At 40.1% G+C, this 15,714-nt stretch overlaps 1 protein-coding gene across 6 annotated transcripts in view; it reads left to right on the top strand.

The window, feature by feature from the left end:
• Positions 1 to 8,498, top strand: part of ADGRG6 (adhesion G protein-coupled receptor G6) — a 113,794-nt gene extending 105,296 nt beyond the window's left edge. For 3 of the 6 annotated variants that reach the window (XM_080390057.1, XM_080390055.1, XM_080390056.1), the window contains 2 exons: positions 532 to 684; positions 5,610 to 8,498. In XM_080390057.1, the coding sequence (XP_080246183.1) occupies positions 532 to 684; positions 5,610 to 5,788 (332 nt within the window). In that variant the 3' untranslated portion in view covers positions 5,789 to 8,498. Of the gene's footprint in view, positions 1 to 531; positions 685 to 941; positions 1,323 to 3,201; positions 3,249 to 5,609 lie in introns of those variants that run through there. The other 3 variants (XM_080390059.1, XM_080390058.1, XM_080390060.1) reach the window with 3 other exon arrangements.
• The last annotated feature ends 7,216 nt before the right edge of the window (positions 8,499 to 15,714 follow it).

Below are 15,714 nucleotides of genomic sequence, written 5' to 3'. Positions count from 1 at the left end.
TCAGACAAAACTCTTCAAATAACTAAAAACTACTAAATAACCATTATTATTCATTAATAGTGCGCCAATGTGCTAAACTCTAGAACAAGAAGTGCAGACCCACTAGTATGTAGTATTTGACTCAGCAGATGAAGCCCTCAAATGATAAAACCACTGTAAATGCACCTATCCATCCCTTTCCTATCCATCCCTTTCAATTTCTCTCTTCAGGTCATGAAACTGTGCATCCTTGTACTGCTACAGAGCTTCACTGCTCTCCTGCGTCCTGGAAAGGGTCTTTCTTACAGTTCTGCCATCCAGCCATTAGAGCATTAGAACCACCAATTTTAAGTACTGTGGTAACAGTAAATCAAGTTGGAATAATTCTTGTATTTCTTAAGACCCAAAGAGGCTACCTAACAGGAAAAGGATAGGCTTTTTGTTAAGCAAAATTAAGAAATGTGTCTGATAATTGAAATGTTCATAACTGAATAAATGAGACATTTAGTACCTATGGTAATTATTTATGTAAAACTTTTCAATCCTTTTTAGACTGGAGCAAAACAGCAACCAACATTATAAAGAAGAGTTCTGATAATCTGGGGAAATCCTTATCCTCTAGTTCCATCGGGTCCAATTCAACCTACTTAACATCCAAATCAAAATCTACAACAAATACATATTGCAAGCGAAACAGCCATACAGGTGAGTTCTTGCACTGTAACGCGGTGCATCTGTGAACATGTAGTTTTGTGTTAAAGGTGCAGTGGAGATTTCTACCCAAAGGTTATGTGAGAAAATTTCACCAATATGTATAGTTTCAATATTTTTAAAATGTATGTTACTGTTTGATAAGAATCTTAACTTAATATACTATACATCCAATGCATACTTCTGATCTCAGTATGTTCCCATACTAAACAAAGTAGGCATGACGAAAGCAAATCTTGCTTTTTCTATAGCACTTTCACCTTTTTGGCTACAAGAAGGTAAGTCTTATTTCCCATTGTAAACACAGGGTAGCCAAAGCACAAAGGGTAGCCAAAGCCAAAGAGAGATGATGTTCATCACCCAAGGAAACATGAAAACTAGCAGCACAGCTGGAAAGAGGGATCAAGTCTCCTGAGTCCATGTCCACAGCTGATTCACTTGATCAAAGTGAATTCCTTCCATTTAACTGTAACACAGTTACGGGTGAAGCAACAAATGGAGGCTACTTGGAAATGATACTGTGTTCCCAGAGTATGAATTGTCTTTCCCTTCTACAAATAGAATGCCATATCCACTGCTTATTTCTTTACATGTCAACAGTGTATGTAATAAAAGGCATCATTTGTATTCCACTCATGACATAACAGTGTGCTCATTTTAAGAACACTTTAAAGGACCGAAGAAAGAGGAGCTGGAATGATTTGCAAGTCTCTTTGTTTATGTCTGAGATAATATTTCAGAAAATCACTTAAATAATTCGGATTTTTTTTATTAATAAGTTTTTGTGAACTCATGTTTCTGTCCTGTATAAAGTCACATAACATCATCACAGGATCCTCTTCTAAAACAGAGTGGAAATAAAATCTGCACACATATTTAACACAAAGATGTGTTTACTTGCTTTGAAATATTTATTAGAAGCAATGTTTAGATATGAAATATGTAATTTTACTGTCAGGAAAGTTATGTTGTTTCTTAAGTTATTTTCAGGAGTCCCCAGTGTCTCATTTATGATGGTACAGTCTCCTTTCTTGACAAGTGGCATAATTTCCAGGAAGTGCCTTCTTTTTTTTTATTGACAATCATTATCTAGTTCAGTTAGGCACACAATTTTTATCTTGAAATCCCCTTTTTAAAAATTACATTGTTATTTTCTCACTAACCAATAGTCAGTGCATCCATTAGCATGAAGGGTTGTGCATCAGGTATTTTAAGAGTGCAAATCTTTTGGGTTATCAAGAATATATAAATACAGTGAAAATGAGTGGTATAATTGATACCTTTCTTGATAAGTGGCATAATCTCCAGGAAATGCCTTCTTTTTTTTTATTGACATATATGATATATTGACATATATTGACATATACAATCATATCACCTGGTTCAGTTAGGCACACGTTTTTTGTCTTGAAATCCCCTTTTTAAGAATTACAGTTATTTGCTCACTAACCAGTAGTCAGTGCATCCATTAGCATGAAGGGTTGTTCATCAGGTATTTTAAGAGGGCAAATCTTTTTTGGTTATCAAGAATGTATAAATACAGTAAAAATGAGTGGTATCTTAGAAATTCTCTGGTGTACCTGAGCTTGCTTTCAGGACTGCCATTCACGGCTGCACTGGGAGCACACAGTTGGTGCCTCCCTCACAAGGGTGCCTGTCCCTACTGCCATGGCAGGTTTGATGTGCCATGCACCTAGTTGCCCTGAGCAAACTGTCTTCAGCTCTCCTGTGAAAGGACACATCTGTCAGCAGTCTTCCATGAATAGTGTCTGTAATATCCACTGGTCACAGTGCTACTATTAATTTCACAGTAGAGGAGGGGAGCATCATGCCCTTTCCACTGCAGAGCATTCTCTGTTTTGCAGACAGAGAATCCCAATCTGTACTCATGGCAGATCAACCTTTAGACCCTTGGCATTGGGATTAATGATAAAAATATACTTACGTGTTTTGTCAGACTCAGGGCTTTTTATCAGTCTGACAGTTAAAGAGACTTAGTGCTGGAGGTTTTGCAATGTACTCTTGAAGCAAAACAATAAAACATTTCCAGATAAGAAGCAAGTTGAAAGAAACTTGTAGCTAGGAACGTGCTCATGTACTTTCTTCAAAAGTGGTGAGCTTAATCCCATGCATAAAGTATTTCCTAAAAGGGACTGCAGTTGGTAGTGTAATCATAGTTTGAAATGAGGTGGTTTGTTGGACATTAAGGGGATACCACAGTTTTAATGCATTTTGCTTGGACCTCTGAAAATATACATTTTGCTGTGATACTCCAAAGAATTTTTGTTAGTGTTAGGTTTTTAAATAATGACATATCTTCTCGTATTAAAATAATAGAAAATAACATAAGATTCCATTTTTTAATACAGCTAAACTTCTCGGTTTGATGTCTTAGCATAATTGCAGGCAAATAATTTAAGAGCTACATGTCTTGGCAACTCTTGTTAATATGGTTATAATGGAATTCCAATCCCTGGAATTGACACAAGCATTCATGTGTTTGTGGTATAGATAATGTCTTCTAAGGCCCTTTCCTCATCAGTGGTGGAGCATTACAGGTAAAGTGAGAATTGCTTTTGTTGAATGCATGGTTTGAACAGGGTGGAGGGATGCCACTTGCATGATGTCCTCATTGACATAAAGGACTTTGCTAATCAGAAATGCTGCTTATTTCTCACTATTACATCTTGCTCCATTGATGCTGAATCAAAGGATAAACATGCTTCAAACTCTGGGTATCTGCACTCTGCATGAGGCATGAAGCATTTGGAAGATACCATTTTAGAAAACAGACCATGTCCTGACACTAATGCCGGTGTACAGTAGCCTGGGGAAAGGAGATTAAGTTGAAAGACTCATAACAAAGCATATATTAAAAAGCAAAAAACAATCTGATAGACTTCCAGAAATTTTTTAGCATTTTTACAAGTTATTACAGGAATTTTGAGATATTGTACTTCTATTCGGTCTATGGCCATTACACAATTAGTCTTCTAGCCATTGTTTTTTCATATCCAGTCACATCCAAAATAACTCTGAATGACAAACTATACATGCCTGAAAGCAATGCTGTAAACTACTGGTTGAATGCAGAAGGTGCCAACTGGGACATGAATATCGGGTGGACCCTACTGGGTGGATGAAAGAAATCACTTTGGCATCTTGTGGCCCTGCTGTCTACGTGTCTGAAACAAACTTATTGTAGATACTGTTTAAATACCATATATGAATACTTCTGTGAATTAGAAGTTAAGATTATTTCAGCAGAGAATTTGGTGGTACAACTACCATTTACTTCAGTGATACAAGATTTTAACCCTGTACTTAGGTGTGAAGCCCATTGAGCTAAAAAATAAAGAAGGTCCCACTGGTTTCAAAGGCCTTACATAATTCCTGTGCATGCAAATTTCATGAGGAAATAGCTGATATTTAACAATGTAATAGTGCCTTGTGGGGAAAAAAAAAAAAAAAAAGGGAATTCCAAAATCTTTCCCTAAAGACTGAGAATTAACTTTTCATTTTTGTAATAAGATATTCAATATGTAGAAAACCTTCCAAATGTGGTACCATTGGCTAGTAAGTACATACATTGAAAGGCTCACAGTACTCAGCAGTTTGCTATTGGACATGGAGTTATTTGCTGCAATTCATGGACATTCTTGCGTGCTTCAAAAAAATCATCCTGATATGCCTGAACATGCCTGTTTCTTTCTTCATGAGTGAAACTGTTTTGATTTCTGACTGCAATTCATTTCTCCTTTGCAACACTTTACACTCTTTTATGGCTTGGTATCATGACTTCTGCAGGGGTGGGTTTATTTCTGTTTATTTTTAGTAAATTTATTTCTATAGGAAAAAAGGTTTGTATGAAATCATGGTTTAAGTAATATGCTAAATTCTTAAGTGATCCTTTGTCAATGAATTTTTGAAGCTGACTTCACCAAGATCCTGTAAACAGCCATAAAAAAAGGCACTTGTAGAAAACATTGCTTCAGAAGATACTCCATCCGTTTGCAATGATCTAAACCTTGCCTGGGTTGAAAGAATTCGTTCCAGCCTTATTCACTACAGTGGAAGAGATAAGAAAGCTCATTAGGGTGATGTACTTGAGAAAATGACATACAGGCTCTCTCCTTCTCATTGCTCACTACATGAGCTCTACCTACTGACCGTTCTCCGAACAGCAATAGTCAGCTGCTGGAAGCAGACTGTCCCAGCCCGGCTGCGAATTGCTTTGCTTCCTTTTTTTCTTCAGCTCCACCCTTGGCTTATAGCACATGAACTCTAAGGAATGCCAATTTTCTGCATATTCCCCTCTGCCCACCCCAGTTGTTCAGTCTGTACCCTCCACATTATGTAAAAAACAAAGTGATGCCAGGCAAGCACAAAGTTTAAGCCAGTTTTGGCTCTGGTGGTCTGCTTTAAGATACAAGTCATCTTCTGCTGCATTCCATGCAGAGTACATTATTTCCGTGCATATCTTAAAACCTCCTTTGTGGAAATAATTTAATATTTTATTGTCATTTTCCACTACTTTATTATGTGGAGAAGTTTTTTACCAGATGTTATGGAGATCACCCCTTATTCCAGTGCTATCAAAAAGGTTTTTGTTTGTAAGATTCAAAGCATCAACATTAAATTAATATATTAAAAGGTGGTGGGAGTCAGTTATACTTTAGGCAAAAGAATAGAGGGATAATTTCAAGAGAGACCTGAGAGGCCCACAAAACCAGGCATTTTAAATTAATTTAGAAGCAGCAATACCAAAGCAAAAAGTTGTGTGCTGGCTTTTAGAGCACTAATTTCATTCAGCAATAGTGGCAATTGAAGGCATATCTATGTGGGAGTGACACACCTCTTACACTGTGAGTCGGCTTAAGAAGCCCTAACTATTTTTTGTTCCTTTTTCCTCTTCCTAGAGAATGTTTTTCTTGACAAGCCATCTTCAAAATTTGCCCAAGAGGATGGAGAACAGACATCAATCATCCCTGTCCACCAGGTTATTGACAAGGTCAAAGGATACTGCAATCCTCACTCTGACAACTTCTATAAAAATATCATCATGTCTGACACATTTAGTCACAGCACAAAGTTCTAACTGGGCTTCTGAATTTTTTAAACTGAAGGAAAACAAAAAGTCTTCCTGGAACTGAGAATACTGGATGTCATAGAATGTGACCTGTTTAGTTCCTTTTTTCCAGTTTATAATGTCCTCCTGTTAACTGCTCCCACTCGAGGGCCAATTTCTCTACCTTTTTACTGTTGTGGAAAAAGGCAATTTTCCACCATGGTATTGAGCTGTTTTTAAATGTGTGCCAGCCAACATGATGCTTGAACAGCTAATTGTAATCCTGTGTAAATATTTTTTAAGACTCAAGAGCCACAAGCCTGACTCTAAATTACATAGTCCAAACAGAAGCAGGTCTTGACTCCTGGAGAAAATAACAGACATGTCATACAGAACAGGCAAGCTCTTATTGGACCGTTTACTGATGTGTTTTTTCTTTTGAAAAATATGGATTTTTCTCTACAACACTTAGATTCTTACTTCTTGACTGTCCAGTATTGTCTGTTCTTTATTGGTATGTGAATAAAACCCTAACACCAGTGTTAAAGGGTTATTTTAAACCCATTTTTGACTAAGTAGACCTAATCATGCAAACCTTGTTTACCACAACAGTATGTGCTGTAAATTCAGGCTATTTTGTATCCATGTACATAGAGACGCACTTGTTATATAGATGTGCTGGCTGAGAAGGGTGTGCAGGTTGCTAGTAAACCTTACGTATTTTAAGCCCATTGATCTGTATTGAAACAGTCAGTCATATGTTTCATTTGCACCCACCTGTGCAGAACAAGTACACAGGCAAATCCAAACTTTACACAAAGTCATGTTTCAGCATTCATTGATTGGTATGTATTAAATGCGGCATCTCCCATTGCAATTCTATGTTTAATGTTCTTTTTCACTAAACAAAATAGAAGACATTCCACTATCTATAAATATATACCTAGATCTCTCTCCACACATTTTTACAATAATGCACACAACAAATACGACAAAATGTGTACCACAGATAATCTAAGAACGAATGAATGGTGCTAAAACTTAATTTTAAGTATTTAAATACAAGGTTAATATTTTTTAAACCCATGGGTTCATTTGTCAGTCTCTGTACTTACGATATACTGTATGTATAGACACTCCATCAGATGGCATTGCAACATTAGAATAACCTGGAATACATTTACCAGTAATAAATAAATAACATCTTTCTGGGCACATAACGTTATCAGTATCCCTCTCCTGCCCCCCCTGTTAGTTGACTTGATTGAGGTTGTTGGAGGCACAGAGTTTAAACAGCATTTAGGCAACATTAAGGAATCTCGCATTGCTACTACGCATAATGACGCTGAGTTTGTGTGTTTGCAGAGAACAGACAACAGCACAACATGCTTACTTGTTTTAATCTCTGTAAATATATGACACATTAGCATGCAGCCATGACTGCCAAAAGTGCATCTCTCCTCACAAGGCATGCCTCGCCCCATGATAGGTTTCATAAAAATTGTAACTGCACATGTCACTGAAGACATGGGCAAAAACTTCAAAGGTCTTTTCAAATACTGTTTTCAGAGGAGAAAATCTCCTAATGGAAATCTTAATTTAAAAAAAAGGCTTTAAAAAATAATTTGAGCCAAATATTTAATTAAATGCATTCAAAAGGTGAGCAGAAAGTTGTGCTATTTTTCAGCTGCCAGGCAGGTGGATGTTCAGTGATTAGGGGTGTGGATTTGTGCCTTTCTTTGCTCTTTGCACATGCTTTTGCGTGCAGAGATCATTTAATGCTGTGACCGCACAAATGGCATATTCTCCCTGGCTGCAAACACCTGGTGGGAGGAGGATGTCCTGACGGTATTCCGTCCAGAAATACTGCTGTCGCTACACGGACCTTAACGGAACCTCATTCTCGTAACTGCAAATACTTAAGTGGTGGTATGAATGAAAGTCAACCTGACTCACTTAAAATGTAATTATTAACATGGATGAGTGTTGTCAGATATATTTAATAAGCAAAATAATCTAGGGAAAGATTATGTACAAGCATTTACTGAACTTCTATTTTATCATCCCACTTGCTTAACTACTGTAGATAATAGTGTTCACATAGCAGCTTACTGTGAGATTTCTACCTGATTAAGGTGTTCAGAAGTGAAGGAGAACCAAACGTTCCTGAAAAAATGAGGAATCACTAAAACATAATAGATTAGTAAAATATAAATGAAAAGCAAGCACAGTATCCTGACTGACGCTGAGCTGTAACCTATCAGTTTAATGTACAGCTATCAATATTTTTGCTGAATTAAGATTTTTTTTCTCTTTTTTTACTACCATGTAGTAATCTTAAACTGTCTGTGTCAGTTAGATGCCCTTGAATGCTCTCAATTCTACAGTGTAAAGCTTCTACTTTGTAGCTGACATGCTGTAACCTCCCTTGTATATATTTATTTATTTGTGAGGTTAAATATGTCAAATATATTTAGCTCTATATTGACTGTTCTTGTAACTTTAAAACTAAGCTTCTGCTTCATCATAGAAGAGGGGAAGAATAATTTCTTATATATGTTTTTTCCAAACATCTTGTGAAACAATTTATTGTAGTTCTACCTTTTACAAGCATGAGGAAACATGTCAGTGTACTATATAGTGTATGAGGTTTGAAGATGGACTAAAGTGGAAAGAAACATTTTCAAGTAAACATTCTTGATGTTAGTGTTCCAAATAATTAAAGTATTTTAACAGTGAATGCTTGATTATTTTTTTTTCTTTTTTAGTGTTTAATGGCAAAATTACTCAGTGAAATTCTGGAAAATAATCTTGTGTTTATTAAGTATGTGAGATAGGTACATGCCTAGCCAAAATCCACCTCATCAGAGGAACGCATCTTGGAGAATATGCTTTTCCGTTTTGTGATTTACTCAATGCCACATCCAGTGAATGATCTGAGAGTTATCCAAGTTCATTTATTTATGGTATCAGTCATGTCATAGAAGTTAAAGGAAAATCAAGGCAACCGAGGATATGCTGGGATGATCTTTTAGAAGTAATACAAATGAATAATCTGAAACTTGGGTGTTATTTCTATTCGTATGTTTCTTTCCAGCTGAATATAGTCCCTCATTATCAATAATTTGATTCAACTTGTAATCATACTTTGATCACTGTTGAAACATTTTAGTCAGCCAATCACTTAAAACACACTAATGTATAAACATTAAATGTAACATGCTAATGGCCTACCTTTAAATGTTTACCTTCAATGAACATGGAAACCTAATGAAATGCATCAAATCTGCTCCCCTGTGTTTAAGTTGCATCACAGAATATGCACAGAATATGAAGATTTAGCAGTAATTTTTTTTAGAAAGCAATCAAAAAAAAACTCGTGTGATTAGTGGCATTTACTAATGAGGATACTGGGTGTGCCTGTGGATGGTCTGTCCACGTGTGTCTGTGGACAGTGAACACTACCCTTGAGCTTTATGCCTTGAACAATGTGGGAGGACCCTCTGAGGGAATGAGCCCAGCGTTTTTTTTCCAAGTTGGATCTTGGCAGATGCCAAACTTCTAAGGAGTGATTTGCAGTGTTTGGGGGTGGATTTATTTTTCTCCTTATTTCATCACTTTTTAAATATCCAGAACAATTTTATTTTAATCCTCTACTGTTAACAGCTTCCTACTGTAACCCATTGAGTTACATAAAATGCCACTTCATTTTATTACTTTTGAAAGGCTGATCTATAATCGGACACATCTATATAACCACAGGGACAGCTACTGAGTTACAGGGCAGCAGCATGTCATTCATGGAGCCATTATAAAAAGTTTTTATGCATTTACTAAATATAAAGATGTAAGACCATATATGTGTCAGCAAATTAGGAAAAGGGCTTATAAGTTAATGCTGGGGAAAACAACCATGCATACCAGTCTGTGGAGCAGCTGTTCCATGCCCAGTGCTCCAGCTACTGCTGTGACAAGGAAACTTTCCCCTTTACCCTCCACTTAGCTGGTCTTTGGTTACTTTACTTAGTCCATTTAATTTCAGATCTCCTGACCCTATCATGGCACTCCCATACCCAGGACAATCATTTGCTGCAGTGCTAGGGAAAGGGATAGGGAAAAAGAAAGAAGTGAAAGGGAAACCCAAAGGGAAAAAGGGAAAGGGTAGTTGTTAAAGCTGGTTCTGCATCTTCTTACACTTTCCACACGTTTTCTTGCCCTTGCCTAGGATATGTCACCCTGATTAGTGATGGAGGCAGGCAGGAGGAGTAGGTGGAAAACATCACCATGGCTATTTGTGAACCTGTTAATTAAAACTAGTATTTTTGACCCTCCAGCTTTAAGCAAAAGATCAACCTGGTTCCTCAAGACAGCAACTCCAGGATTTCCATGCTTGGAGACTAACCTACCAATAACATCTTCCTAGTCCAGGAAGAATCTAATGCCCTTCATGATGAGAAATCAATCTGATAAGGTTCAAGCACCACACCAAAAACAGCTAAATAAATCTCATGGAAACCTTTTCTGGAAAGACAGCCCACCCTTTGAGTCTGCTCACACAAGGCCAGTGCCGCTACTGGTCTTAGATTAAGGCCAGATCTAGTACTCATGAGAGGCACAGATTGTGGTGATGTCCATATGGATTGTATAACCACAGCCATCTGACAGCAGTTTGAATGACATGGTTTTCTCAAGGTGTGCCAAATGACCCAATCTACAAAATAAATACCAGCTTGAATCTTGAGTGTGTACCAGACAGACTGAGCGCTTCATGTCCAGACTATTCTAGTAAAAGTTCTCCAAAATCGTAGCCTTAGATAGACAAGAGTTCTCAAAAATTCTGACTGTATTCCATATGTGAAGTGTAGAAGAAAAAGCAAATGCTGATAACTTGGGTCTAATGCTTCCTTCCACTGCCAAGTTTTTTCCATCCTGAGAGCCCACCGAAGCAAAAGAAGAGGGCCACGTTAGGGGAGTGCATCCTTGTTCTTCCCGACTGGCAGAGGGCTCCAACTGTCTCTGTCATGCTGCATTTCACAGCACTGCAGTTCCAAGTGCAGTAAATGCAATAATGCTACCCATTTACAAAATTCCACTCTGGTTTTCTTTTCCACCTGCCTGGCACAACTCGTGCTCGTGCTTTTCCAGCAGAGGGCACTGGCATATTGCTAGTTGTAAAGCCGTGAAGTGAAAAAAATGCAAGATTCTTCCACATGTAAGCACCGCCACAGCGATAAGTAGGAGAGTTCATATCAGGTTTGTCTGTTATTTAGCAATCTGTTACATCACCGGATAAAGCAAACACTCTGCACTTGGGGAAGTGAGGGGAGAGAGCTGTCTGCCTGTATTTGGGCATATTTAGTGGAAGGAGCAATACAGAGTTTCTTGCTGGTTGCTGCACTTTCTTCTTTTTTGCTCTGAGGGATGCAATGGAATCAGCAACTGCTACACTCCTTTCAGCTAAGCAAAGAGAGGCAGCTCGCCATTTCAGGCTCGCACACCCGCTTATACCAGTACTGGGCAAATGATTTGATCTCCTGGGCTGCCATCCTGTGACTCAGAAATTCACTGTATGCATAATTGTCCAGGAAAGGAAAAAAACCCAGAATCTCTCTGTTGGCAGTGGCAAGCCCATATCTCCCTACCTTTTTCCCTCAGCAGCATAAGGATGTCAGCTGGGTCCTCTGCTCCATATATTCTTTCCCCATGGCACATAGTACCAGGTCAGCTCAGACAAGGTGCAGAACTGCTTGTCTACACGGCTCAGCTGTGCAGCTGCCCCCAAAGCCACTCTGTCATGGGGCAGGACTGACCAGAAAGATGCTCCATTGGAAAATGCCATCATGGTGAAAGGAAAATGTCTCATCTGCAATTCTGGAAAGATCCCCAGGGAAAAAAACTTTCAGAAGACACTTTGAATCCCGCCATCTGTGCTTTTCCCAGAAGTCTCACTGGCACATCGCTCTCACCCCACACCTGCACCAGCACTAAGCTGGTACCAAGCTAAGGGGAGAGGGGTAGTCTGGGGCGGATGGGGTGTGGAAGGTAGGGAAGGATATGACCTGCTTTGGCCTCACCTACTTTTTTGGAGAGACCCTGCAGGCATGGCTGCCCTGGCCATGGGTAGAAGGAGCAGTGGGAAGGGAGGCCCAGGAACAGTCAGGACTTGGTGTATAGAGCAGAGCACAAGACTACTGTGACAGACATCATGACACCATCACTTCTCCAGAAAGCTTGTGGCTTTAGTGTTGCACAAGTTCAGAGTCACAGCACAGCTGCATTACTGGCACATGAACAGTGAGTGAGCTGACACAAGCATGACTCTGCACAAGGCAGGAGCCAGCATGAGTTCCCTGTCATTTCTCTGTGCTCCATACAACCAACTCACTTCCCAGGAAAGTAAATGTGCCAACATGCCTCTCCATCTGGCTGCAAATGCCTTGTTGCTCAGACATGATAATTTTCTAGAACTACCCAAGGCACGGGTAAGCTGGGCATTACACAGATGCTGACAACACTGCCCACCCAGATCATGGAGCTGCAATCAACAGCTTAGGACAGTGAGGGTGCTCAAGAAAGGAGGGTGAGCATGGAAAACCAGCGCTTGTAAAGCTTTGCAGGGGCACTGGAGCACAGGAGCTGAAATGCTGTGGTTTCCCATGCAGAGTGCAATTCAAAGAGCTCTCAGAGGACTTTTGTGTGTTTGCAACAACTCGGTGGTGGGATGGGCCCAGGCTGAGCTCTGCAGGGAGGGCAGCTCACGAGGGTGCAGCTCCAGCAGCCTAGCTGGACCTTGACTCACGGACGGCTGCTCCATCGGTTCTTTGGTATAGCCTAGAGATGGCGGTAACTGTGGAGCAAGATTTGAAGCAGCCAGGCTAATGCTTCTTGCAGGTTAGCAGGATGTATTTAGGCAGACCCACCACCCTGGCCTGGTTAGGTGGCAGCTCTTACCAGAGGTGAGGAACTTACTTTTATTTTAGTTAGATTAGATGGAACAGAAGCTGGGGTTAAGGCTGCCAATTCCTAAGATGTGACTCTAAGGATTACACTGTGGGGGTACCTCACTGGATTTTCAAAGAAAAGGTGAGCCTGTTTCAGCCTCACACCACACCCCTCCAGATCTTTGTAACAGGTTCAGGTAAAGACATGGTGAAGCATCTGTCATGCTTCTTCTGAGCTGGCTGGGCAGACTGAGGGAAAATTCTAATGCACAATTCATTGCAGAAAAGATAAATCCAAAAAAGACCAGCATAGGCAGAAGCAGCCCGTCCCTGAGACTGTGACTGTCAGATACAGTTGCTGGGTAACAGCCAGCTGATTTTAACACATCCTGCACTTTTATTGCCATTGATTTCTAATGTCTCCCAAAGGTGGGTCTTTTTCACTTTGTCTGTTGTTTTCACCCAAACTGATGTGTACTTTGGTTCAGCAAATAAGCTATTTTCTGGCCATATTTTATCCTACCAGATGCTACATATGATATTTCTTACATTCAAGCAAAGAAATCGTCTCACTGCAACCAGACTGGACATCATCTGCAGACTAGTGTAAGGAAAGTCTATAAGTTGCCTGCTGAACAAGGCAAAGGTGAGTGGTATGTCCTAGAGAAGCACTGGAATACTTTTAGGACAGAGGAGACCCTCTGTCACTGGAGGTGTCTAAGAACAGACTGAACCTGGGCTTCCTAAACCCACTCGTGTGGGTGCCAACATCAACATCGACAGCAGTATCAGATGACACACAGAGACAACCTCCTGCCCTGTGATCCTTTCTAATATCATGTAACTATATTTATACTAACACAGTACACTGCATGAGGAGGAAGGTGCTCCCACAATAATTCCTATCAGTACCCTATCTCCATGGCTTATCTTCTCCCCACCTAATTTCTCAGCTGCAAACCATTTACCCATAGCAACTGCCTCATCCACGAAACAGCTTCATCCTCCCAAACGAGGACCCCACACCCATCACACTTCCACACCACCATTAGTCACCCTGGTCACCACCCTCCTCTCACTGCAGCAACAGCCCCCATCCCTTCACTTACTGAAGCCCCTGCTGCAGACTGAAAGGAGAGATGGCCACAGCAGCCAGGGCTCACAGCTCTTGAGCAGCCTGGCACTGCCACGGTGCTGTGGTGCAGCCGCTCAGTAGTAACCTGCCGTCTGCGGGCAGCACAGGTGCTGCAGGAGCAGACACAGGCACTGTTGCCACCACCATCTGTGAACCCTGGTCCCTTTTAGAGGCGCATTGCAAACCTCTGGGTTAGGCATATGTATCTCAGGGTTAATTTTGACATAGGTAAGTTTGCCTTAAGCATGCTGGGAAATTATACACTTTCCTGAGAACCTTTCTGGTTCCATTTCTTTTTTCATATATTATTTTTTTACTCAGATTAACATCCAATGTAGGCTTGTGTGAGTTATTTATGCTAGAACCCAGGGCTTCTGACTGTAGCCTTTATGGACCGGACAATTCTGTGCTACAGATTCATGTATTTTTTTACTCCTTAACCTCTGTGCTAAATCCATGCGGTTGCCGTGTGAGGTGCCACCTTGAGCATGGTGGCCTGCAACTCCTTTGACTCTGCCAGCTAAAATTGACAGGCCCTTGATTTTCTGGTCAAAAGAAATCCATCCATTACTGAAGATGCTGCAAAAGACATTTCAGTGTTTTCTTTTGGTGAGGCTGAAAAAAGAACATGAGAAAGAAGCTTCAAGGATAATGTTAACATGAAGAAGTTTGACTCAGAGTGCTGACATTTGCCAGTGATGGTAAGGATTATCTTCTCAAACACTTGGGCATGCAGGTGCAGAGCCTGCTGCAGTGCTCCCTGTTTAAGCAGCCATTTCAGCAGGTACTCAGCAGGCAGTGGAATGGGAAGGATGTAAGTAACAACGCATATTGGTACCACATGTGAAGACAAGAATCTCCCAATGTACATACATATATCCCAGCCAGGTCTGAAAGATGGGACGTGTGTTTCTTCTCTTCTTTTTTTCTCAAGTGCTGCATATACAATCCATTGCAAAACAATAGCTGCAATTATTCCAAAGTCCAGCATACAGAAACTAACAGAGAGTTTTCAAGGATATTTGCAAGTAAAGGGATCAACATAGTTCCACATTTAGACATTTAATTAAATAGCTCAATCTTTGTTATTTTTCATACCACAAGAAAAAAAAAATCTCCCTTTGGCAGAGAGTCCTTCCTCCTTAGATCTCAGTCTCTGCCTAACAGAGTTTCTATGCACACAAACCTTGAATTGTCTTGGCACATACAAATCATGAGGTTTTGGCTGCCTGATGATAGGAGCTGCGGTGGCTTATTCCCGTAAACTAGACATTTCAATGTGTGTAGAGCAGCCTTATGACTGTGATTGGCATGTGGCTACTTTCAACCAGCTTGTTTCTCCCATGGCTGGCACAATGCTAAAAGAAGCATTTCAATATTAAGGTGGTTGTGGAAAAGCAGCAGATGCAGTAGCTGAGGAACAAAAATATGTTGCTTTATGAAGTGTTTTGGCTCATTTACCTGTTCTAAATAACTACCGATGACTAAGTGCCTGAACTCAGAAAACAAAGGTTGTTTATCTTGCACAACTTCTTTTGTCCAGTTTGTGATGGGTAGGGTCCACTGAACCAACACCCACGTGTAAGATAGGAAGGTGTCACAGAAATAGTTTTCTTTATATCAGCTAAAACAGGACCAGTTTGCTTTAAATCTTTTGCCATACACTTGTGGTTTATTTACTATACCATACCATTGAAGGTACACTTGCTACAAGTTAAGAATCAAGCTGGCTGCTGCCAGTCTGTATGCAGCTGATGCACACTGAATTGCTGTAGCAGATCTGTGTGCCAGAGGCCTGAACACACTGATTTTTTGAGTGTGGCATGCTACTGATGGCTTCTTGCTGTGCCTGTGAAGCAGGGTACAACTAGCTATATGAA

The sequence above is a fragment of the Falco punctatus genome (genome assembly GCF_963210335.1).
Source record: "Falco punctatus genome assembly, chromosome: 5".
In the NCBI taxonomy this organism is placed as follows: domain Eukaryota; kingdom Metazoa; phylum Chordata; class Aves; order Falconiformes; family Falconidae; genus Falco; species Falco punctatus.
The sequence above is the reverse complement of the archived record's forward strand: the minus strand, read 5'-3'. Positions and strand labels throughout refer to the sequence as shown.